General features: G+C 41.5%; 1 protein-coding gene across 5 annotated transcripts in view; it reads left to right on the forward strand.

The window, feature by feature from the left end:
- Nucleotides 1-26,888, forward strand: part of SEMA5A (semaphorin 5A) — a 537,896-nt gene that overhangs the window by 150,733 nt on the left and 360,275 nt on the right. For all 5 annotated transcript variants that reach the window (XM_082454374.1, XM_082454372.1, XM_082454375.1 and 2 more), the window contains one exon: nucleotides 24,033-24,229. In XM_082454374.1, coding sequence (XP_082310500.1) covers nucleotides 24,109-24,229 — 121 coding nt within the window. In that variant the 5' untranslated portion in view covers nucleotides 24,033-24,108. The remainder of the gene's footprint in view (nucleotides 1-24,032; nucleotides 24,230-26,888) is intronic.

Here is a 26,888-nt window from a genome sequence, read left to right on the forward strand (position 1 = left end):
GGTGTTATTTTCACTGTGTTCTGTTTATTTAATTTCTAACAAATTCTTTCTCCCATGTCCATTTCTCTGACTAGTTAAGCCAGGGGTCATGAATTAGCCTCATCATGGGGAATTAGAAAACCAAAGTTCCTTATTTCCTGGTAGGTAAAGGGAGAGCCCAGACGTTCATCATTCTTGGTCATTTCTGCTGGCCTGTGGGTCCCTTTCTCCTGCTGGCCTGTCACGTGAGTGTGTGAGATGCAGGTTGTGCGTACTTAGGGCAGCTGTGCTTGTGTCCCCTCTTACAGACGTTGTCTATCCACACACGTCCTCCAGGTGGTCCATTCAGCAGTAAGGAGTAATGGGTGATATGGAAGAGAATCTAGAAGATTCAAAGTCCCCCTTTTAAAAGGCCATGCAAACAAATTCATGATTACTGACCCTCAGCTGGGCACCAGGCACCTGGCAACCTTTTGCAGGTTATTATATTAGCTCATTTAGTCCTTGCAATCATCCAGCGAGGTGGGCGTGGTATCCTTATTTCACCTCACAGAGCTGAAGTCACTGAGCCAAGGTTTGTATTTCTGTGTTTGGCTCACGTCTGCCCAGCTCCAAGTAATGTATTCTTCTCACTGTGTCTCTCCACCAGAACCCCACTGGCTTTTATACATTATAAATCATTCAGTTCCATGAGAGTGAAGGAAGGTGACCAGGTGTGGAAGGAATGCTGTCCTGGGCCTTCAGAAACTTACCTTTAAATATGGCTTAAAATTAGGAAAGGTGCTGCATATGAATGGAAAGTTTGAGAAGCCCTGAGATAGACCAAGTCATAGCCCCTGGGTGATAGGGAGGATTTGTGTGAGAGCATGTAGGACAGTCCCCGTTGTGGGATTCCTGCAGAATTTTGGATCTCTGGGGAGACCATTTTTCTGTGAAGCCATTTTCTAAGTGTTATTCACATTCTCTGAAGGGACACAAATGCTGTAACAGCAGGTGTTTTGAACACCCTGCTTTGTTTCCTGACATGTGCAAACTCAGTCTCCGGGGACGTTCCTGGAGTTGGCTGCTCGGGCCTGTTATTTCACGGTAGGATAAAATAATGAGTATCTTGATTAACTTTCTGTAACTCTAGAAATTGCTTCCAAACCACATTAAATCAGTGAGAGAACATGCCTGAGAGCTGGTTACCCTCTAGTCACCCTTTCTTTGGGCAGCCGGATAATCCCTTCTGGAATCTAGTACCTGTTGGAAAGAGGGAGACAGCAAAACAGCCCATTGCTTGTTGGTTTAGGGTTGGAATGCCAGCATCCCCCTTACATGAGTTAATCTTCGGAGGTCACCTGAGACGGTCTACCTGGAAGGCCTTAGTGTTTGTTCATTCATTTGTGGTTATTTTCATCCTGTGATCTCAAGAACTAGCTATCAGAGGTGAATCTAATCATGAATTCTGCCTAATAAGGGGAAATTATTTGTCTTCAAATTATGTGCCAATGGGACACTGGAATGATCCTTTATAAGAGGAACCTTCTAATCACTCATCGTTGCAAGTATACATTTCAAAATAATTCGATTAAATAAGGAACCTAGTGATATAGTGTTAGAGACTTTGAGCTGTTACTAAATCTTATAAATGGTTTAGCCTTGGCTTAGAGATTTATCACTGGTATTAGCAAATTATGGGTAAGCAAGCTGCAATTTTAGGCCTGCCTTTCTCAGATATATATAGGAGAGGGCTAGCTGAAACCACTTGACTTTATGACTTTGATTAGAAACAAAAATCCTTGATGTACCCTGCTTAGTTTAGCCTCATGGCAGGCAGCTAATGAAAGCATGTATCACCATGGTTAGGGGAAATATGACAACTCTGGGTTTCATGGATGAGGAAATTAAGAGAAGGGCCACATGTACGTCTTCTAAAGATGATTCACAGTAGGATGCTGAGCCTGTCTTAGAACTTGGATATAAACGCCATGTATCATCACCTTTACTGTGTTTCTGACCAGCTCCAATAGTAGAATAGGAGAGCTGTGTGTGTACAGTTTCTGTTTGTCTTTTCTCTCATCCTCTTCTCTCTTATTAAGTTGTTTGTTTCTAAGGCTTAAACCTCTGAGCACTGACAAGGAATACTCAGCAAAGAAGATTAGCCCATTTTTCAACAGAGTATGAGATGGCTTGAAATGAGGGGTTCCGATTTTCGTTACAGTGTGACAGCAGGTGTGTGTTAATTATAGCATGCTCATCAGTGTGAGATGCTGCATGTAAAGAATTCAATATTACAATCTTCACAACAACCCACGGGGAAAGTCCAATTAATATCCTCATTTTGTAATGAGGCAGTTGAGCTTTAGAATGGTTAAGTAACTCACCCAAAGTCACTCATCCAGCAAGGGGCAGAAACTCAGGAAGGCTGATGGTGGAGCTGGACTTCCCAACCTCTCCTGTACCTCCTTATTTGTCTCACAAACATTGACTGTGTCTCCATAATGTTTAATATCTAAGTTGTCTATTGTGATAAAAAAAATGTCTACTAATAAGACTGTCTCTGCCCATGGGCTGATGCTGTATTGAGGATACCAAGTCCGTGAAGAATTATATCACTTTGTAAGTGGAATGATAAAAGATACGTGCAGTGGGTTTTGAGTGCAAGGTCCAAGGAACAACTAGTTCTCATGCGGGATGAGAGTGGGTAAATAAACACACTGTTGCAGATGCATCTGAGGTGGGCCTTCACAGGATAGGAGTTGTAGTTGGGAGAAGCCATTCTGAGCGTAAAGAGTGAAAGGGGTGTGTAAGGGTAAGCATGCTGGTGTCTCAAGAATGCTGAATCGTGCGTGGTGCCTGGTGGAGGGTGAGATGGGGATTTGGAGTAAGATTGTGTTGCGTCTTGCCAGCCATGCTCAGGGACTGTCCCCAGGATCAAATGCAGAGGGTCAGGACAGAGGCGTTTAAACCATGTTGGGGATAGGTGGAAGAGAAAGAAAAAGCCAGTCATGATTCAACCAGAAGACTGGCTGGGGCAGGGAGAGAAGGGCATTCACCACGTACCATTAATATATGCCCGGTGACGTGTTGGGAGCATTAAAAGCATGAGCTTGTGTGGTCCTCACACAAACCATGACAGTTAGATGGTCCTAGTATTTTAGATGAGGAAAGAGAGTTGGCAAAGGTTAGGAAACTCTTCCAAAGTTCTCAAGCTAGAAGGTAGGCTGAATTCAAACTCACATCTGTCTGATTCCAAAAGTCGTTGGGAAGACCTGTGGAATAATCCGATTTGAGATAAATCTGTAGCATCTCTTCTGAGATGGAGGACGAGTTTGAAACATGCTGCTTCTAAAAATTCCAGAGAAGTGTCAGTAGACAAGACAAGATGTCAACGTCCTTTGTTGCTCTGTGATTGTATGTTTACGTGGAACTAATTAGCCCCTGGCCATGGGCAAAATCACTTTATTAATAATAAGATGTGTGGGTGTTTCACAGATCCTCCTTCACGGGTTTTGACATTCAGTGAAAAGAGTGGACCAAGAGGAAAGGGTTTAGACATCTGAGTCCTGTGTGTGTGTGTGTGTGTGTGTGTGTGTGTGTGTGTGTGTGTGTGTGAGAGAGAGAGAGAGAGTTTGTGTGCAGAGTTAATCATTTTAAGCACGTGGTTACAGCAAATAAGGACACAAGTCTCCATGCTGTAGACCAGTGCAGAGGACTGTCTAGCGAGCCACCTACGGGGCCCACTTGGATTGGGACAGGCTTGCCTTTGGTTTATCAGAGCGTGCTGAAGAAGCGCTGGCCTGCTCAGAGACACTGCTCTGGAAGGAATGGTGACAGTCAGGAGAAGAGGCAGCTGTTTGTTAGGGCTGAGTTGTGCTTAGCTAGCAACCCCAGGCCTATTCTTATCCTTGAATTCCTTAGGAAAACTCCCATGTGATGAGAACACTGCCCAGAAAATCCCCATAGGATGAGAATCTTGCTCCGTGGTCTAGGAATAGATTTGTAAAGATACGCTGGCTAAAGATTTATATAGGGTTGTGATTTGGGGAAAACATTACTCTTTTGTGATCTGAAATGCTAAGTTGACAGTTCACAGCACTCTGTGACCTCATGCTGTGGGGACAGTGGAGGGAGGGGTGAGACTAATATTTAAAGGCTGAGAAGGGGACCAAGGGTACAGATGCCACCCAGCCACCTGCATGCTCATTGGTTCTTCTGTTTACTTTTCTCTTTGGAAAATGAGAAATACAGTACTGGAAAAACTTTCCTTAGCTATCTGATATAATTGCTCTCACACTGGAAAAACACTGGGAAAAGAATAGGAATTTCTATTGAATATGTTTGGGTGAGGAAGTGTGGGCATAGTCTTTGGAGATTGTCCAAAGGTGCGTGCACATGGCATGTTGGGGACATCAGCTCTTGGGCTTAGAGCCAGGTCTCCACCAATACAATTATTAAGTAATAGAATATAAGTAATATAAATGATGAGGTAATTCCTAATGATGGATAATATAAGTTATAAAGTAACTTTTCATTATAAATAGTGAAAGATATTTAAATTTATTGCAGAGTCAGTTGTTTCATGAGTATGTATGTGGCAACAAGCTATCTGGATAATTAGTGCATTTCACCTTAAAAATCTGCTTTGACCTCAAAGTATTGAATAACAATGTCAATTTCAGATTGGGTTTTGTATGGCTCTTTTACTTCTTTATACACCAGTAGTTCATCCACCCCTGCCCCCCAACCCCATTTATGTCAGCCTAAGGGGAACCCAGCCTATGAAAAGCTCCATATATGAAGAGGTCTCTCCTTACTTACGGGGTCCCCACCATCACTGCCACCTCCATCACTGCTGGGGGCCCTCCTCTCCTAAACTGAAAAGATCCCCTAAAATCCCTCCTGGAAATCAGCTGTACACAAAGCTTCTTTCTCTACTCCCAGCTTCATCATCACAAGAACATGGTAGCCTGAGTTGGAATTTGGAATTTTTTTATAATAGCTTTACTTGATATATAATTCACATCCCATAAAATTCACCCTTTTAAAGTTTGCAGCACTTTTTCATATATTCACAGAGTTGTGCTATCACCACCATGTAATTTTAGAATATTTTCATCACCTCCGAAAGAAAACCTGTATCCATTAGCAAAATTTCCTCATTTGCTTCCCCCAAGCCCCATATATTCTGTCTCTATGGAGTTGCCTCTTCTAGAAATTTCATATGAATGGAATGATAGAATATGCAGCCTTTTGTGGTTGGCTTCTTTCACTTAGCATAATGTTTTCAAGGTTCATCCAGGTTGTGACTGTATCAGCACTTTATTCTTTTTTCTAGCTGAATCATATCCCATTGTAGGACATTCCACATTTTCTTTTTCTAATCATCATTAAATAGTTGGTGGGCTTTCACAGTATTTCCTCTTTTTTGGACTGTTATGAATCATTCTACTATCACCACTCATGTACATGTTTTTGCGTAGATACATGTTTTCATTTTTCTTAGGTATATACCTAGAAGTGGAATTGCTAGACCATTGGGATTCATTTTTACAGAGAGACAAATAGTTTAGTACCATCTTACTTTTGAAATGCAGCATACACTCTACACATTTTTTAAATGTGGGACTTTCTCCAGTGGGGTTGGTATTCTATGGCTGCAAAGTTGTCAGTCTGCCTAAAGCAGTCGGTCATGATACCATTGGCGAGACAGGATGGCACAGTGGTTTCTGAGTCAAGCACATGTGAATTCACGTTCTGGCGCTGCCCCTTTCTAGACGGCTGATAACCTGCAGCCAAAAGCTTTTGAGTTCTCTGAGTCATAGTATCTTGACTGGATAAAACGCGGGTCTGTGATTCACAAACTCTCACAGCTTCTTCCAAAGTATTTCTTGTCATTGCATGCAGAAAATGGTAACACTGTGTGGGTAGATTTGGTAAATGGTGGAGACTACTTACCTAGAGGCGGAAGGGGGTGGTCCCTGGCACACCTGGATTGCAGCTCTTCGGTATCCTAAGCTATACCGGGCTACTCACCTGTGGCTCTCACCTGCTAGGAAATTGTTTTCTCAGTGTGTCTGTACTCTCGCCTTTTCCTGTAACCTCTTCTGTTCTCATCTCTGAGAATCACCATTAACCACTAGAGAAAAATATTGGACTATAAACTAAGCTTTTGAAGGGTTATGATCTCATTGTATTTTATCTTAAGTATGGCGCATGGGAGAAACTCACAAGATAAATGAAGACTCCAGCGACATGCTTTTGAACACTTTAGCTCTGACTTCCATTTAGGAAGCTATGGATGACCACCGCAAACGCCCTTCATTTGATCTAACACTTGATACCACACCATCGTCATAGTTTTTCTAGGCTTTCGAACATTATCCTGTTTTTCTCGATTTGTTTTTTTCTGTGCTGGCTTCAGCCAGCAGGTCTTGGGTCACTGTACTGCTTAGGTAATGAATCTAATTTAAATTCTAGTTTCCTACTGTGAGCAAAATCTTTGGCCATGAGGAATTTCCTCCAGAGAATTTGGGTATGTCATCTTGTTCTGTTGTATTTTTCTCTGAAGCTTACAGCCCTGATCAGCTCTTCTCTGAGAAGAGGGCCACTCAGATGTAGTAGGTGCTCCTGAGTTAGGGGGATGCTTTTCAGGTGGTGCCCTAGCTCTGATGAGATGCAAGAATCTAGTCCTTTTAAAAATAATTAATGGTTGTTTTCGAAACCATCTTTCCTGTTCTTGCTAGCATCTTCAAGCATGACACGTGTAACAAATGTTCAGAGACTGGACTTATTAGAGCTGCTTCTGTCCTCTGGTGATGAAAAGAGTCAGAGAGGGGACTTACATTCCCAACTCATCTTGATTCTCCTCTGTAGCATTTTCTCAGTAAAAGAATACGTAAACACTTCTTCTGATGATAATAATTACACATGCCCATCTGCAGTAAACTTGCAAAACAACCCCCAAAGGTATTAAAAATCTATGCAGAACTGCACATCTCAGATGATTCTAATGATCGGGTGTATTTTCCTCCAGATGTTAATTGTAACAATTCAGATCCAGGTTGTGGTGTCTAACAATTATTGAGCACTTACAGTGGGGTTGGCATTGTTCTAAGGGTTTCACATTGGTTAAAAAATTAAATCCTCAAAGCTTATCTCCACTTGAAGACAGAAATACAGGCCATACAACCAGCAAGAAACTGAACTGGGATTTGCATCAATGTCAGTCAGACTCAGCACCCAGGCTCCCAGCGTTTGTATGTTTACATTTCTCTATGAGAATGTCTGTGTGTCCATGCATGGGAGCTTGCATTTGTGGGTGTGCTCTGGGTGCACACATGCACTTGTTTATATGCTAGGCACAGAGTTTAGTTTTCTGCCCACACATTTAGTATTGTATCTTGAGTATTTCTCATGCCCTTAAAATTTCTCTTAAAAACAGTATCCTCTTACTGTTTTTCTCTTAAAAACAGATCAGACCTTCCTGATCTTCTTTATTTGTATATTTCCCTTTCCCTAAACAGAAGCTTCCAGATCGTGGTTGTAATACATAATAATCAGACTAGCAGGGATATATTTCAAAGTAAATCTTTGTTGACTTATCTGATGAATTCCTTTGGAGAATGTCCTAGAGATGAAACCGCCAAAGCAAAGTGTATGAATACAATTAAGCCCCTTAAGATTTTTCTCTCTGTGTGTGTGTGTGTGTGTGTGTGTGTGTGTGTGTGTGTGTTGGTGTATCAAAGAAAAAAAAATTGAGTTTTGTCAAGCAGCCATAGCCACCACCAAGTGCCTAGTTGTTCACATTTCAAAAATAGCAATTGTTAAAGCAATACCGGATTCTGCAAGGTGGAAACGAGCTTTTCTTTTGGACTTCTTAAATACGTAGCTTTCTTCCATAACTTGCCAATTTATTATGATTCATGAGACTAGTTACCAACTAGATAGATCTGTCCCTGCTGCAAGGGGTTGTCCTCAAACAGCGAGCTTTGTGCTTGGAAAACATCCGACTTTCCAGAATGAAGTGTTTGTGAGCGAAAGCACAGCCTCTCCACCTCCAATCTTATCTCTGTGGGTAAGGACCTGCTTCTTGTGGTCCTGTGGTTGTAATCAAAGAGAACCGCGTGAATTTTCCAGAATAGCGAGCTTAACCATAACATTTTGCCTCTTACATATAGTGTTAGAGAAGGTACGTCACTTTCAGCTAGGCACTCAACCGGAAACACGATCTACCGCATATCGACAAAACAAACATGTGAGCTAACTTTCCTGTAATGATTTCACAGTATGTGCTATTTACCAAGCTAAAGGGGCAACTTTGAGAACAAAAATGCAGGATGGCCATGTCAGGATGGAAAGCATTTGTCAAAGCCTGTCCGCCTGATCATTTCCTCTCTGTATGAGCTGAGGGCTTTGCTTATTATGGTTTATCTGCCAAGGCTGATAAAACCAATCCCATTTTCTTAGTTAGAGTGAAGATTTCCTTTTTTTCCCAGGTAAAATGAGTGTAGTAAGTAAAGGAGTTGGAGGTCCCAGTTGTAGAAATGTCTGTACTGACTCATGGTTTACACCAGCATGTCATGTGTTTTCATCATAAGTGTTCTTCACCCGACTTTAAATGAGAATAATAGGAATTTCCTGTTTTGTTTGGAGAATCCTTATGGGAAGTTGGCTTCTGCTCTGTCAACATTTCTACCTTCTAACCATTCCCTCTTTAAACATGCCCTGCTTTCTGTCCTGCCCTCAGCTCCTGTTCTCCCATCATCTTCTATCCCTTATCCCCAGTGAGTCAACCTGAGCTGAATCTAAAGATGGACATTAGGGCTCCAGTCTCATTAGTTAATCTAGAAAACACATCTCACCCCATTCACTTATACTAAACCTAAATATTTTTACTCACTTTAAGTTACAAACTAAATCAATGCTTGTTGAAAATTCAAACAGTACAGAAGAATATAAAATACCCCCGCTGCCTAGGAGTAACCACAATTTTCTTTTACCTACAAACATGTAAACATAAAACTCATCTGGTTTATTTCAGTCAAAAATGGGACCCCTCTCTTTCTTTCTCTCTCTTTTCTCTCTCTAGAGATAAATAAATATAAACACTTTATTTTTTCACTCAGCATCATTATTGGATTTTTATGTCCGTGTACAGAGTTTTACTACATTGGTTTTACAAGCTGTATACTATTTAATAGGATGGATGTGCCATGATTTATTTGATTTCATTACTTATAACTTTGGTCTTTAAATTTCATGCAGATAAATGTGTTTACTACCCCCATTCTCAGTAAATTCTACCCTGAGACTTTATTCTGTTTCTCTGCCCGAAAAGTGATCTTTTTATTTCCAATTCAGTCACATGATTCCCATGCTTCCAAAACTCACCTGTTCTCCAACCTCCTCCTATGTTAGCCGGACCCTTCTTTCCACTATTTGTAAGTGGTTGGTTGATCCATTCATTCAACAAATATTAGACATTTTCTATGTGCAAAAAAATGTGGTGGGCTTTGAGGGGCTACAGTCGCGAGTAGGGCACAGGCTGTCCTGCGTGGTCCTCCCATACAGCAGGGATGCCATGTCACAGGCAGAAGAAGCTGGACAGTGTGAGCTGAGGGCTGTGGAGACAATTGTAGCACAAGGAGGCTCAGTGGAGGCCTCCTTGTTTCTCACTGGGGAAGTGGTCACGGGAATGGGGGAGCTGGTGTTTGATCTGGACCTCAGAGGAGGCATGGGGTTCTAATACAGACATAGGAGAGTGTGTTCCAGGCAGAAAGGTGGAAGTGGACAAACAGGGTGGGTGGGGCTGAGGAGAATTAGTGAGTCTAATTGATCCAAGTGGTTTGATCATGGAGAGGTGATGAAGTAGTGAATTATCTCCATTGTTCATTCAGTTATTTATTCACTTTCACGTGAGCACGACTGTGAAGTTTCTGTTTACATTTCCTTGCTTTTTAAATACATTTTTTATGTTTTATTTGTCACATTTTTAAATTGTCTTAAAACATGTTTCCATGATATTTATTATCTTTGTAAAACTGAAATATAATTGATTTACAATATTGTGTTTAAATATAGTCTTAACAAATTCAAATTATTGTTTAGTTTTGCTTCTTTGTATATTTGCACTAAATAGTGATTTACTATATTATATATTATTCTTGACTTTTTCTCTCACTGTGATGTTTCTATTATCTGTTTATGTTGTATGTAGCTGGTGTCTATCCATTTTCCCTGTGATATAATACACCATAAAATTTTCCATTCTCTCAGTGGACACCTGTATTATTTCTGGGTCTTTGCTATTATGAAAAATGCTGCTATGAATGTTCCTTTATAAGCTTCCTGGGGAGATGTGGAATTTTCCTAAGGCTGAGGCCACCCACCATCACAGCTCTTTTTAAACAGTGAACTGATTTTATCATCTCTTTGTAGGAAGACACTAATTTGGTGGTTAGAGAGTTTCTTTTCCTGCAAGATTTAAGAAGCGTTTTTTTAAATAGCTCTTACTTATTAAAACTTTTTTAGTGCTTCCTAATCACTAGGGAATTTTCTATGTTCTTTCAAATTAACTCGTATAATCTTAAGCTATGGGTTTTTATCTCCATATGACAGATAATGGAACCTGAGACATAAAGTTATTGTTGGAGCTAATTGGAACCCAGGCGGTCTGGGTCCAGAGTCCGTGTTTTCAGCATCTCTGGAATGCTGCCTCTCCCAAAGTAGCGGTGGTGGGCAGAGCGGGTCACCAGGACATTGTAGGCTGAGGGGTACCATAGGTAGTTCTTAATTTTCACAAGGCAAAATCAAGCAAGCAGGCATCCTGCAGCAGTGTTTAGCCCCCTTCACTGTTAAGGAACAGCATGCCAAATTGGTGCAATCTGTCATTGCTTTTCCTGGACTTGTATTTAGGAATCATTCTTTTTGTGTTTCCATTAATATATCCACCATCACGTAGCTTTTAATATTTTGAAGTGCAGAATTTAACACACTTGGGGATTACTTTCAACCACGGAGACCTTTATTGTAATGTCCTCAATGACCTTTCCACATTTCAGGCTAATGAACTGAAGAATAAAACACCATGTGTCCACAGCACGTCTGCGTGTCCCCGCATTGCATTATGTGCTAATCGTTCGATGTTTTTGTGGCAGCTAATTCATGGTCTTCGTTGACTTGTTCTCCTGAAATCTCACCTAATAGATTGATTCCTTGTGAGGGAACTTGTAGTTTTCCATGGAAACGCTCCCAAAACTTGCCGTGAGCACTCCTCAGCGGCACTGGCAGAAAGTATCCAGGCCTTTACAATGATTTTTCCATCACTTAGATGAAGGCCGTCTTGGTTTCTCTCCCCTCTAGGATCTAGTCGGTCAGTCGATAATACTTAATATCATACTGTCTTCTGGGCCCTGGGGACAGCCAGCAAGCAAGACCCAGACTCAGTCCTCCAGTTCTGATATTCTTGTGGGTTAAACAGGCCATAAACAGATACACATCAGTTGAGTGATTTCACGTAGTTTTGAGTGACTTGAAGAAGTGAACATAGAGGAATCTGGTAGACGGGAAGAGGCTGTGCTTCAGCTGGCCTGGTTGGGGAGGCCTTTCTGAGGAGGCGACATTGAAGGACACCTGAGTAATGAGAAGGAGGCCCCTTGGAAGGACCTAGAGAAACAACCTCTGGACCTAAGGACCAGCAAGTGGCATCTGAAAGGTGATGAGTCGGTGGGCGAAAATACCAGAGAGATGAGTGTATGCGTGTGCGTGGCCCCAGCACGGCGCATGGGAGTGCTGGGGAAAGTGCAGAAGTGGGTGGGGACAACCCTTTAAAGAATACAGATATTTTATTTTCGTTGATTCTTTGTTTCCAGCTGTATTGAGGTACAATTGACAAATAAAAATTGCATATATTTACAGCGTACAACATGATGTGTTTTTTTGTTTTTTGGGTTTTTTTTAAAGAGCAAATAAGATGGGAATTTTATTGGAAAATTATCTGAACAATTTTATGAAACTTATGTAACTTTGATAACAAAACCTAAAAAAGGTAATACACAATCACAACTGACTTAAGATCTTAGTAAAGTGAATTAAGCAGCTGTAATAAAATAACAATCTGCCTTGATTTAGTTATAGTTAGGCTTGTAATGCAAAGGTGCTCCAGTATTAGGAAATCATATAAACATACCATATCATTAGGACAAACTGCAACGTGATGTTTTGATATATGTACACCTTGTGAAATGATTATCACAATCAAACTAATGAGCATATCCATTACGTCACCTAGTTACCTTGTGTGTGTGTGTGTGTGTGTGTGTGTGTGTGTGTGTGTGTGTGGTGAGGACATTTCAGATCTACTCTCTTAGCACATTTCAAGCACACAATATGGTATTATTAACGATAGTCACCATGCTGTCCATTAGATTTCCAGAACGTATCCAGCCTGCATAACTGAATCTTTGTACCCCTTGATCAACATCTCCCTGTTTCTCCCACTCCCCAGCCCTTGGCAGCCAATTCTACTCTCTGCTTCTCTGAGTTTGACTTGTTCAGTCTCTTTACAAAGATTGCTCTGGTTGTAACGTAGATAATAGGCTTTGTTGCAGGGGAGGCAAGAGTAAAAGCCCCAAGACCCCGGCTAGAGAGGCTTCTGCTGAGTCGGGGGGAGAGAGGAAGCGGCTTCACGTGGGACTGCAGCCATGGAGGTGAGAGGGGGCCAGCTGCGTGATCCATAGGACAGGGTTTACTGATGGTTTAGAGTGGCAGGTGGGGGAATTAGAGAAGCCAAAATGACTCTAGCTGTGATGGGGAAGACTCAGGCGGGAAGCAGATTTGGGGAAGAGGGGCAACTGAGGGTTTGTTAGGTCCATGTTTGGTTGGAGGTAATTCTCCGCACTCAAGTAGAAGAGAAGAGAGGATGGAAGTTGCAGTGTCAGGGTCAGGTTGGAGCTGGGATATACATCTATGTTCACCTGCTGATGGTTGCTCTTCCATAACTTGAGCTCCCAGGAGGATGTGTAGATGGTGAGCAGAGAGTGACACTGGATGCTAAGCCCATCTCGTAGTTGTTCAAGGGCTGGTGCACATTCTTCACTATCTAGATTAAATTATGATCAGTGAGGTCTCAGGCTCCAGGACTGGTGAATGATGCTGCCAGTCACTTCGTGAAATTTCTGTCCCCGAGCAAACACGTATTCAGGCCCAACTGAAGTCAGTTGGTAGAAATAGAGCACCTGCTAATTTTTTTTAGCCAGAGGATCCATGTGTCTAGCAGAGCTCCGATTCCTAGTCAATAAATGATAACTGCAGAAACGAGGTATACGCTGGGACGGTACCTTCAGTGTAGCGAGATGACCATGGATTTGGAGCCAGGGATGTACCTGTTAGAATTGTTAGCTCTTCCATTTATCTGTGGGACCTCCTTGAGTCTTCACATCTGTAGACTAGGAAAGAATGCTAATACTTATTTTACAGGCTTATTTCAGGAAAACAGAGATGTATTAATGCGGTGCATCAACATATAACCTTCTTCGCAGTTTCTTGTATTTTATTGTTCTCCTATTAGCGGAATCTTTGATTTTGATATGATGTGGCTCAGTATTTTTTTTTGTGATGAGAACTTTTAAGATTTACTCTCTTAGCAAATTTCAAATATGCAGTACAATATAGTTATTTTTTATTTTTGTAAGGATTTCTTATTCTTGTTTTTAATAAACGGACCCCAAAATTGTAATTAGTGCTCTTGAGGTCTATCTTTTTTGTCCTTAGACCAAAGAGTGTGACACATTTGAACTCAAATGAATCAGCTTTGGTGTATTGGTCCACTGGCCTAATAGGTATCATCAGACATCACACACAAGGGCCATTCCCAACTGAAATCTGAAAACACCAATCAGAGGCCTTTTCACTAAATAGCCTAGTTTTCCCAAGTGTATCAGTAGGCTATTATCTGTAAATTTATCTGATACAATTTCAAGGTATTTGTATTTTCACCCTAGAATAATGAATTTGATGAATTTACTTCTGCTGTGAATTGTAATATCTTCCTCTTTTTTTTGTCTTTTGATTTTTCAAGTGGTTCCAGCAAATTATGGTGTGCCAGAATAATTTATTCAAACCCCTCAGGGTTCACACACTTCAGTTATATCTTCCATGTGCTTTCATGTTTCCAGACCCGGGAGACTTCCTCTTTTTAGCTGGTCTGCCTATAGTAATCCCTTCATCCCTTTGACCACTAATTGGAAAATTATGACATTTAGAAAGGACATTTCTCAAAACCATGGGAATCCTCATATTTGGACCAGATGTTAAGATAATTTTAATAGAGGAATAAAACATCTGTGACAATGAATAACAGAGTCGTAGAAGGAAAGGGAACAAGAATTGCATTTTAATGGAAGCATAAATATTGATTAGAAGGTAGAGAGGTGTATGTTGATTTACATTGTTTTTCTCCATTAACTCATTCCTCAGGTGGTAACTTTTTGTGTCTGCTACATCCTGTATTGTCCAGAGGTTGAGATTTTCACAGCCTATTTTAGAATGAGGCACATACACAGGCAATTGTAGTTCAGGGTGATAACGACTATAATAGAAATGAGTGTTGATGTACAGAGGGGCCACATGGAGATGCGGGGGGAACTGGGAAAAAGTCAGAGAAGGCTACTCAGAGATGAAGCTTAAGAATTGGAACTAGAGGCAGGGAAACCTGTCAAAAACAGCTGACAATGTAGACGTGAGAAATAGAGAGGGTTGGTTAGGGTGGGGAGTGGGGCATGATTCTAAATATGGGTAAAAGGGAAGAGTTGTCAGAACATAGAGACATAATGACACATGACCTTTGGGAAGATGAAGGAGGAGAAAATGGTGGGTGAGTCCTCAAAGAGAGAAATTGGGGTGGGGTGCACTTTCATTTAAAGGGAAGACGGGAGTAAGAGTTCTGGATGCAGTAAGCACACAGGGAGATTGGGGTGTTAAGGAAACCAGGGAGGAGAGGGTTTGGGGAGATATTCAGTAGGAGAAGTCATGGGCGCAGATGCCATGGTGATAGATGTCCAGTTGCATCAGCTTACCGGACTTGGCAATCAGAAGGCGACCAATGATGCGGACCAGGGCAGAAACGTTGGGGAGCATTCCTTTCTTCCTGCCAATGTTGCATGCTTTTGCAGGTCATCATAGACGTCACCCCTTCTAGGTGACAAGAGACAAAGTGGCCCTCCAGCTCCTGCCTATCTTACCTAAAAATGAACGGGAGCTATGAATAGTAATTGTCACATTATGAGAGTCATTTATAATGTGATTATTTTGTTCTGTGCCTATGAGTTTCCTCTCTCTAGATAAATCCTGTAGAAATTGTCAATATAGTTATGTTGCCTTGAAAGACTCGCTATTTAAGGGTTTGTTTGTTTTTTTCATTCTTAGAAAGTATTCCTGTTGATTTAGCTAGCACAGAAGTAGATTGAATGAACCTACACTTAGTTTTAAAACCTGCTGACAGATAAAATTAATATTGCCTTTGTGTAAATAATAATTTTACCTAATGGACTTCATTTATTTTTATGGTCCCTCCAGGCGATCTGGAGCTAAACAAGGGGAAAAAGACAAAAGTGTAATAACAATTCCCTTTGAAGAGAGATATAAAATAAGGTCACTGGAGCTGAACCATTATTGAAATGTGTAAAATACGTCAATGTTTGCTTTTTCCCATTTTATTCCATGAAGTCATTTTATATAGCCATAAAATCCTATCTCATCTCAGTTCAGATACGATGAAAACCTATGAGTAATAAAGTCATTTTCTTACTCAGTTACCTGAAGGTGGCATCTGGCAGTGTTTCTGTACTTGAGGGCGGTCAGTGTTTTCATTAAGACATTCCTAAAAACGTTGCACTAATTCATTTGTGTTAAACCTCTTTTGGCTGAAATTTGGCAGTCACGGTACATTGGTTAAAATAATATAAAGAGGATCCAATTTTCATAAAAATGTACCTAAAAAGTGAAGATACAATATGTCTGGTGAACATCCTGATTGCCCTTATAGACTCAACGCAATAACAAGAAAACTTTAATTTTGCTTTATTTCCCAAAGAATAAAATGTTCGGTTATTGTTTTTGAAAAAGGTTAGAAGAATCTATTTACTTGAACACTGTGCATTAACTTAAGTTTATTGTTTTATTGATCCCTCATTTAATCCCATTTCCTGCTCAGTACCTAGAATGTCTGACATTACTACTAGGAAAGAGCACAGATTCATTCAACACGTTCCTTCCAGCCATGAAGACACTGAGGGCTTGGATGCCCCCTGACCTTTATTCCCCCTTCTTTGAACACTTGAACTTGAACCCCTTCAGAAGCCATAGCTTCTGTCTTCTTCCTCCATTCAGAGGGATTCCTCCCTTTTCTATGTTCCCTAAGACTTTGCTCCTACTTCTAGGATAATTTGGTAATTATCAAAAGATGGACTTTTACTTGCTTGACTACTCATACCTGTGAGCTGGAAATGCCCAGACTGTGTCCTCTTCTGTGTTGGAGGGCTGTCCCTTGCCCACAGGTGGCATCCTTCAGTATGACTGGCTGGATTAATGATGCCCCCTGTTTCCAGGCCATGGGTTCATCTCTTATGCTTTACTCTGGGGAGAAGACTATGTTTCTGGGGGTAATTCGGGTTGTTTGAACTTGTGGCCATAAATGTGTGGTTTTTACCAGTGTGAGCAGGAAGGCTGAGTGTGCCAGGCAAAGGGCCAGAGGGTTTTGCTCCTGTTTTGAGATGGCCTGACACCGCGCACTTGATCTTACCTTAACCTGTAAGATCCGCTCAATCCATTTGAGCCTTCGCTTTCTCTGCTGCAAAGTGAAGGGAGAGATGAGGTGATTTCAGCCGGCCCTTCCACCTCTCAGATTCAGTGAGTTGTTGACTCACTTCCTGCCTCCTGTGTGCCAAGGGGCTGCATAAACCATCCGACAATGGTGCTTGTTCAGGGGCAAGGGATGGGTGAGTTCTGGTGATGCTAAAGAGAACGTCGGCTACGTGATTTCTGATTCATTCAGATGGCCGATTCAGCTTGTTGGAATGCATACATTTGGGGCTGTAACTGCGTGTTCAACCCCTAGCTTGTTTACGATACGAAGGAGACGTCAAAGCTTAGAAATGCGAAAGGTTATATGACTTTCCATGGAACCCTTGATGAGGAGGCAGGCACTGTAATTGGTTCATCAGGGTTTCCCAGGAAGGATCTGCCACTTTGGCTGGAGTAGGCGGCCGCTGTGTGTGCAGAAGGTGGAGGCCAGCCTTGACCTTGGGTAGTGGGAAGACTCGGGGCAGAAGTGGGGCCCGAGGCATCAGCAAACATGCAAAGAGTGTGCAAGGCTTACCCGGAGGACCGTGGCTAGGCTGGAGGGGCTGAAGGGAAGCCCTGGCACTGGGAGTAGTGGAGGTGAAATTAGGAGGAGTTGGTTCATTGGTGGAAGGGCAGAGTATTCTCTTCGGAAAGCAGTGGAAAATCCTGAGAGGGTTTGAATAGGGCAAGGCTGTTTACCTGGCAGCAGCTGACGACTGTGCAGTAGATGTCGTAACACCATGTTTGGCTGTGCCAGGGTGTGCGGGAATGAGGCTCCATGGTTTGTTCAGATGATGGACTGATTTCTTCAGTGGTTCTGCTGCTTTCGGTTCGGGCTGGGGCTTTAGTTCTCTGGGGGAGTGTTTCATCTGATCCCATGGAATAGGGCCAAGAGATGGATGGAAAGATGAGGGCAAACACAGACCTTTCAGAAGAGCTGTCCATCCCCTTCTTATAAATCCTGTCGTTGTGCTTCTGATGTTACAACAGACTGTAACTTTTTACAGTTGAGATGCGCACGCGAAGTATCCTCCAAAGGGCTGCTGTGCTCCAGTGGGTGTGGGGCTCGGCTTCCTGGTCCTCTCCGAGCAGCTCATTGGTCAGTTCTCTCACCTGACTTCTCCACCTTGTCTGCAGTGGAGGTCCTAAAGCCATCGGGTAGGAGCCGGGCTGGCAGAGTTTCTGTGGACTCTCTGAGTTGCGCCCATGGATCTGGCCACTTCCAACTTTGCAGTGGGTCAAAGACTCAGAGGAACACCAGCCTCCCCTGAAAAAAAGTACATGAAGCTTATTTTGGATCTGTTTTTATTAATCACTAGTTAGACTTTGTACCTGAAGCAAAACTTCTTGTGTAAGCTTTCATTCTTTTGATTTCTATTTTATCTGACAGCAGTTTTTTTTAACTAAAAGGAACAGTTATTTTCTATTCGCCAAAGCCTATTCATTTGCAGTGTGGGTGTGAATGAGAAATGTTATTTATTGCACAAACATGTATATACGGAGTTTTGCTTATTTAGATCAAGCTTATAGAGAGAACCTACTCCCACATCAGGAAACTAAAGGGAAGGCTTCAGGGATTTTGAAGTAGATGCAATAAAAATGCTTCTGTTTTGTAGCCCAAAGTGGCCTGCTGTAATAAATCTTCCTATTGGCAAAATCAACTTGTTCAGTATTAAGTCACCAAACATATTTTTAATTTTCCAGAGGTGGTAGGATGAAATTCGAACAACTTTTATTGAAGTTGATCCTTTGAAAATTCCTTCATCATGTATTTCCCCGATGTAGCAAATAGTTATAATTAACGTGACTTTCGTTTTTATTGAAATTTTGCTGAAATGACTCGATACGAATTCAGTTGGGTGATTTATATAAGCATATTTAAAAATAATCTTTCAAGTGACGATAGCTTATTTAATTTCTAAAGAGGGAGAGGTATTTTGATACATACAAATGAGAGATTCTCATCCAGGGCGATTTGACAAAGTCTGGAGCCAATTTTGGTTGGCACAGATTGGGGGGTTGCTACTGGCATCTAGTGGGTGGAGAGGCCAGGGATGCAGCTAAATGCACAGAACAGCTCCCAGAACAAAGAATTACCTGGCTCGAAACGTCAATAGATTGAGCACTGAAATCTCTGATATAAATATGCTTCTCCCCACCCCACCATATCCCACTGAGAGGTGAGAGTCCAGGATGGAAGGACCTGATATTTAGATCTGAGCCTGTTTTGAGTAAAGGACTATTCAACGAGTTAGCTTTGCATGGTAGGATGCTCAGAAAACCCTGATCTAAATGAAAACTGTGAACACCCCTCCCTGGTACCTTACCAGGCTGACTGTTTACAGTACCTTTATTTTAAGAAAAAAGGTAACGTGTTATAGTCTGAAAATTATAAACTTCTAAAAATCACCTGTTCTCATTAAATGTGCTTCCCTTAGCTTAACGTGGCAAACATATAATTTCATCTCATCCCCATAGGACCATGGGTCTATCCTATTTTAGCAGCTCTTTCACTTGGCAGGGCGTTTTCTTCTCTAATCATCAGTTTCAACATCCCAGGGAAGTAACGTTTCAGGCACTTGTGTTATTCTTCTTCACCTTTCCTTCGGGAGGCAAGATGTTAGGATTGAGATGGGAATGCATGGCTATTGGAAATATAGGACAGGTCCAATTGGCAGTTGTCTGTATAACTTGTTTCATGGTTAACAGAAGGGGATTCTGTGTTGGCTTGGGTCTGACACACTGAAAACTATCTGCAAGAGAGGAGTTTGCTTTTAGCCCGAGGGTGACCTGAGCTCAGTCTCAGAGGTCGAGATGGCCGTGCTCCCGTCCATTTCTGTGATGGATTTCTGTTCAGTGGGAGTTGATGTGTCAGAGACGCTGCTCTGGGTGCCTCTTGGGTGCCAGGTGTGGGTGTAATTGCTTGGTGTCCTGCCTGCCACAGAGCTAGCTAGCACTTGCTGAGAGTTCACTGCTACTTTCATTATCCTTCCCATAATTTTTTATCATCACCATTTTGTTTTGATGTGGGGCAGTGATACTCTACCTGCAGCCCTTTCCCAAGTGGACTGGTGAGGGTGCTCCAAATCTCCTTGCTCTGAACAGATCAAAATTACATCTAAAACATCTTTAGCAGGACTTCCCTGGTGGTTTAGTGGTTAAGAATCCGCCTGCCAGTGCAGGGGACACAGGTTCGAGCCCTGGTCCGGGAAGATCCTACATGCCACAGAGCAACTAAGCCCGTGTACCACAATAGCCCGTGCGCCTAGAGCCCATGCTCCACAGCAAGAGAAGCCACCACAATGAGATGCCCGCGCACCACAATGAGATGCCCGCACACCACAATGAGATGCCCGCGCACCACAACAAAGAATAGCCCCTGATCGCCACAGCTAGAGAAAGCCCACACGCAGCAATGAAGACCCAACGCAGCCAAAAAATAAAAATAAAAAAATAAAATAAAACGCCTCTAACAGGTGTTAACTCTTTTTAAACTTAATTTCTTATTTTATGTTGGAATATAGTTGATTTACAATGTTGTGTTAGTTTCAGGTGTACAGCAAAGTCATTCAGTTCTACATATACATCTAGCCATTCTTTTTCAGATTCTTTCCCCATATAGGTTATTACAGAATATTGAGTAGAGTTCCCTGTGCTGTACAGTATAGGTCCTTGTTGATTATCTATTTTATGTATAGTAGTGTCTATGTGTTAATCCCAAACTCCTATTAAGATATGTCATTTGGTAAAATGTCATGTCGTAAGTCTCAGGTCAGAGGGAGAAGAAAGATGGGCTGCTTCATGTATTTGCCTCCAGACTGGAGTTCAAGAGCAGTCTCCAGTTTTGCAGACTGTGACCCCTTTTCCAAGAGTGAAATTAATCATACTTTTAACTTTATAACCCAGGAGAAAATAGCACGTGTGCCTCCATTGTCCATTACAATGTACTGGCCTGGTCAGGGATTATGGACCCATTGGACAGATGTATCCTTGGCTCCCAGTTTTCCTCTCCATTCCTTCCTCCACGTTCATGCTCAGACTCTCTCCCTCCTCCAGAAACCATACTCTTGCCTCATCATGATTTGCAGCCCCTTCACTTTTTTCTCTGCCTAATTTGAACATTTCCATCCATGGGAGGATTGAGTCAATGGGGCGCAAAATATGGAGACTGTGAAATTCGATGTACCCTCCACTTCGTGTTTTCTCCATCTTGACATCTCACCATGTATTCGTGTGCACACCCCTTTTTAAAGAAGAGGCCCCTCTCCTCCCTTTCATAACCACCCTCTTTACTGGAACCTTAATAGTTTGCCACCCCTGTTTTTCTGGATCTTATACCACCTCTCCCTCTTAAATCTACAATCTCTTCTCCACTCACCACTCCTCAGAAAAGAAGCCACATTTAATGATCTGTTTTCTGTACCCTAAACTTTTCTGAACTTTGGTCCTTCAGTGCTTACCTGATTTCATTGAATTTTCTGGGGTTACCTAGCATTCAAGGTACCACAGATATTCTGCCCCACTTTTGCTTCATCTGTTCTCTTCTTGGTTTCTCATGTCATGGATTCTGTCTCCTGTTTTTCTAAAACTGACCCCAAAGTTGACCATTGACTGTCCTTTGACTAAAGCCAGTAGTCTTCGCTCTACCTCATCAGGGTACAGTGGATGAGGCCTCTTTTTATTTTTATTTTTTATTAAAAAAATTTTTTTAACATCTTTATTGGAGTATAATTGCTTTACAATGTTGTATTCATTTCTGCTGTATAACAAAGTGAGTCAGCTATATGTATACATATATCCCTATATCCCCTGCCTCTTGTGTCTCCCTCCCACCCTCTCTATCCCACCCCTCTAGGTGCTTTGGTACCGAGTTGATCTCCCTGTGCGATGCAGCTGCTTTCCACTAGCTATCTATTTTACATTTGAGACCTCTTTTTAAAATGTGTTATTTCTATCCTCCAACTTAACTTGGCTCCCATGGTGCTGTGTTCACTTGATGCGCTATATCTGTTCTCTTGTCTCATCTTCGTGTGGTTACTTTTCTTGAACAAATTCTAAATATTCACTTCTCTTTAGCCCTTTTTTTCTCTCATGCTTTCCCTTGGTGAGTCTCAACCACACCCATGATTTTAAACATTCCAAAGATTATATGCTGTCTCTGAATTCTTTTTTTTCCTGAGCATCCAACCTGGATTTTCCACAATCTGCTACATTTCCTTAAATATTCTCTTAGCATCTTAAACCCAACATGCCCAAAACCAAATGATCATATCCTCCTCTAAAACTTCTTCTGTTGATTATCATATTTTAAAAAATGGCATGACTGTCCTCAAAGTGACTCACATTCTTTATCTTCAGTCCATCTGTGCCTCTTTGCTTTCTGTTCCTCCCAATTTAACAGATTAGAACAACAACCATTTATTATATTTCACACTTCGGGGGTTAGGAAATTGGACAGCGCTCAACTAGTTGATTTCTTTGCTCTTGTGATACTAAAGTCACTCAGTGGGTTTCGACTTTACTCATATATCAGGTGCCTTGGTGGGGCTGGTTGGGAAGCTGGGCTTAGTCGGAAACATCACCAGGAGGACCTATATGTGGTCTCCCTGGCATGGCAGTTTCAGGGACAATGGGCTTCTGACCCAGTGTCTCAGTGCCCCAGAGGAGACAGGAAGTAGAAACTGCTAGCCTCTTAGGGTATGGGCTTGGAAACTAGGGTACCATCACTTCTGACCCAGTGTCTCAGTGCCCCAGAGGAGACAGGAAGTAGAAACTGCTAGCCTCTTAGGGTATGGGCTTGGAAACTAGGGTACCATCACTTCTGTTGTATCTGACTGAGCACAGCAGTCAGAGAGCCAACCCAGATTCAAGAGAGGGGGTGAAGATCCAGCCTTCAGTGGGAGGAAGGTCGAAGAAGCTGTGGGCATCTTTAATTTTCTGTACTTTGCCTTACCCATCACACTGAGTGTTTGCTGGGTTTGCCTTAATTTCTGTTCACATTGACCTCACCTGAAGTCACAGCTTCCTTTCTTTCTCTTCTGAACAATTGCTGTATCTTCAATTTAACTTCTCGACCTTTATGCTCTTCTTTAGCCGATTTCCTATGTATGCTATGGTGAGAATGATTACTATTTCTTCTAATGTTAATATACTGTGGTAGCTTATTGCCTAAGAACAGAGACCTCAGACCTTAGTATCATTCACCGTCCAAATCTTAACCCAACATTCTCTCTAAGCTGCTTTCCAGTTCTCCCCTTTCTATCCCCTGGGGTCAAGTACAGTAAACACATGTTGCCTACTCATTCCTCTTGGCCCTCAAGTGCATCCTTTCATCCTCTCCTGGATTACTTCCAGAAGTCTCCATCTGTTGAAATCCTCTTTATCCTCTACTATTAAACTCAAATATGAAGTCTTCCTTTGACCCACTCTTGATCTCTCTAAATAGCAGTCGTACTCTCTCTCCTAACCCCCATAGCGCTCCTGCTTCTTTTTTATGATTTTCTAACAGCTTGGATTATAGTTATTTTTATGAGCCTATCTTATTTTAAAGCTTATTAATCTTTTAAATTATTCGTAATCTTTAAAGTTTCCCTGCTCCCAGCACGGCCATTTCATTTCACCCAGTAGGTGCTCCATCTAGGTTTTATTTGATGCACACTTGATCTCTAGCCAAAAACTTTGCAGGCAGGTCATCTGTAAATTTCAAAGGAGAAATGCACCCACTGTGGATGATTTTTAAGAGTTGGGTAGCATAGTGTTAATCAGGTTATTAGTCAAGGACAGACAACGGTCATGGCCTTATTTAATAGGGGCTTTTGTATTTTGAAAAGGGAAGGGGAGGGATTCTTAGGGCTTCCACATATAGATCTGCATTTGCATGAGGGGGCAAGAATGATGTTCCAAGGGAAAACCAATCGATGATCACAACTCTGAAACCGAATTCTTCACGGGGGTGGGGATGATGACAACTTGATAGAGCTTAAACTTGAACATTCCTTCTTTTATAGTCAATGGCTTATCTCATAAAATTATTGGGAGGAAAAGAGGTCTAGATTGAGACATACATCATTACTCACACATTTCTGAAATATCTCCTAGAAAAAGGTGTGTTTGTCCAAGCACGGCAAGGCTCTTTTTTTTTAAAGGGCGTGATGGGGCTTTACTGAAAGACCACCCACCAGAAAACGTGAACCCATGTTAACGCACTTGTTCTCTTTTGCGTGTTTTAGGCACTTTCCCCACATGACGGGACGACGAGCTTCTGGTTAAAGACAAGTGTCCAGAGCCTAAGGTCTCCTGCCCACCATGAAGGGACCCTACGTCATTGTGTGGCTCTTCTCAAGCCTGGGATGGTGGAGACTCGCCCAGCCGGAGACAGACACATCTCAGTGCCAGAGAGCAGAGCACCCGGTCATTTCCTATAAAGGTGAGGGTCGAGCACGCTCTGATTGCAAAGGCACCATTTAAATGCTCGTTCCATACTCATAATAGCACTGGTTATCACTCTATTATTCTGTGAGTCTTGTTTTAGACATTGTTTAAAATCAGAGCAAAAATACAAAATCCCCCATTACAAGAGTTTCATATTCTGAAACTGATCACCATCTTAAGAAGAATCCAAGCTCAGAATAATCATAGGCAGAAAGTCCCATTGTTGAGGCCACTTTTACTTAACAGGTGCTGTCAGCCTCCTAGGCATTTGAACCGGGGAGAAAAATGTGACCCACAGAAATAACAACAAAACCAAACCAAACAAAAAATTCTTCATTTCAGCATTTCCCAACAAAGCCTTAGTCCCACCACACAATGTACGCCTTTGTCTCTGTCTGGCATTGCGTGGCAGACAGAATTGGTTTACTGTCTCAAATATGCCTACATATCTGTAGGATCAATTGATTAGTGTGTATACACATTCTTTTATTCTTTAATTCATCAAAATTTATTTAGGGTTCTTTACACCCTGGACATTTCTAAGCATTTAAGGTGATAAGTAAACTAGTCTTTGTCTCTGTCCTCAAGGAACTTGCTCTTATATCATGAAACTGAGTATAATTAATCAGACATTGTATTTTAATAATTCATCCAATGAATAGTTTTGTAGTCTGTTATTTTGTAACTTTTATATCACAAAAAGATTTGAAATATATACAAAAATAGAAGAGTCTAAGGAACACCCAGCCCCTGTATTTATTAATCCCTGGCCCACTTTTTTCATGTATATCCCCACCCATGCTCTACCCACATTCACCAAATTATTTTGAAGCAAATTCAAGAAATGATACAATAGTGCCATAATATTTCCCTTCTTGGCTATCAAAGATAAGGAATTCATAAAGCCATAATCACACCAAAACATCAGAAACCCAGACAAAAACCAATGCCATAAAATTAGCAAACATCCAGTGAGTCCTGTGAGAGCCCTGATGGTCCCAGGAATGCTTGTGCCTTGTTCTGGTAACGGTTGAACTGAGTCAGGAACGGAAGGACCTTCATCTCTTGCAGTTGGCTGGTGTCGTCTATTGCAGTTGGCTGGTGTCGTCTATTGCAGTTGGCTGGTGTATGTCTTGAGTCTCTTCATCCTTCGCTGTGTTTTGTTGTTGTTGCTCTCCCCTTGCAAATTAATTTTTAAAGAAACTTGAGTCCATCGTCTTGCGGAGTTTCCATAGTCCAGGGTTTACCCAGCGCTTCCCATTGCTGTCATTCGGACGCTCTTCTGTCCTGAATGTGTCTGTAAATTAGTAGTGATATCCAGAGGCTGCCCAGATTCAGGTGTCTCTGCTGTGTCACGGATGGTGCTGCGTCCTTCATCGGGATGTGAATTGATCAGTCATCGAGGATCACGGCCTAAATCTCCTGATTCATTCGTGGGTGAAAAACTGGGAGTTTTTAATTTTACAATTCTTTTTGCATTTAATGGGTAAAATATTTCTACATAAAGTAACTTTCCCTCCTCAACTATTTGAATATCCTGAGGATGCAACTGACATAGGAAAGGCAGAGTGAATGCTTATTTTTCTTCCCTTTACCATTTTTGTAAAGAGCCTGCTTAGTTGGTTCTCCAACATTATCCAGAGGGGACAAATAAAATGTTATGTTTGCTTTTTTTTTTTTAAAAAGTGGTTATTAGAATTATTTTTAATACATGGATTTCAATATTTGGTATATTTCCATCACTTGCAGCTTATGTTCTTACAGATGGTGAAATCGTCACATTTCAGGCCTAGGGGAGCCTCTTGAGGTTGGCCCCTGAGTTCTTTGGCAACAACCCAAGTGGCCTTGGATGGCTTGATTATTCTCTGGGATAATAAGACTCCTCTTATCCATTTCCTTCCATTGACCTGAGAATCAGCCATTTTTATCTGATTCAAGCATAGGGGTGATCAAAGTCAGGTGTTTTCAGTGTATAGAGCTAAGGAAAGCGTTCTTTAAAACGCACCAGAAGTTGCTCTGGAAACTTCCAGCTCATCTCCAGGACTCTAGAGACTTTCTGATCCTCTTCCATTTTATGTCTCTATCTTTCTCTCCTGTGCACAGAATCCTGTCTCTGCAGGTCAGCATAATTATTCCTTTGCCTTTTCCTGTAATACATACTTAGTCATTTCAGAATAACAGTTCTGTGCAACTTTAGTCCTTGTTGATTACAGAAAACCCTTTCGGATGATTTTTCTTCTTTTCTTTTAGTCCTCAGCGTATAAATCTCACCAGAAAATTGAAGCAAAATTAGCACCTTGAAATTGAAAGAATTTCCCTTTGTAGGGTTGTGCCCCCAACTCAAAATCCAGTTAATTTCATTTGTTTAATTTCACTTGATTTTTCGAGGTTTTCAAAATGTACATTACATTATTCTGTAGTGTTTTAAAGTCAAATTAATAAAACAAGCGGTGTTCAGAGAAACTGTTTTCCTTACCTTGTTCACTCTCTCTGCCTTTAGCTCACCTTTTACTTATAGTTTATAGTTTATGCTTCTTTTTAAATATAAACCAAACTCCACACACACATACACATGCACATATATATTCATACCCTCTTTTCTTAAAAAGTAGCATATATACAGAGTTTTCTCTATCTGGCATTTTTTGACATCA

Source organism: Balaenoptera physalus (assembly GCF_965194825.1).
Source record: "Balaenoptera physalus genome assembly, chromosome: 3".
NCBI lineage: Eukaryota > Metazoa > Chordata > Mammalia > Artiodactyla > Balaenopteridae > Balaenoptera > Balaenoptera physalus.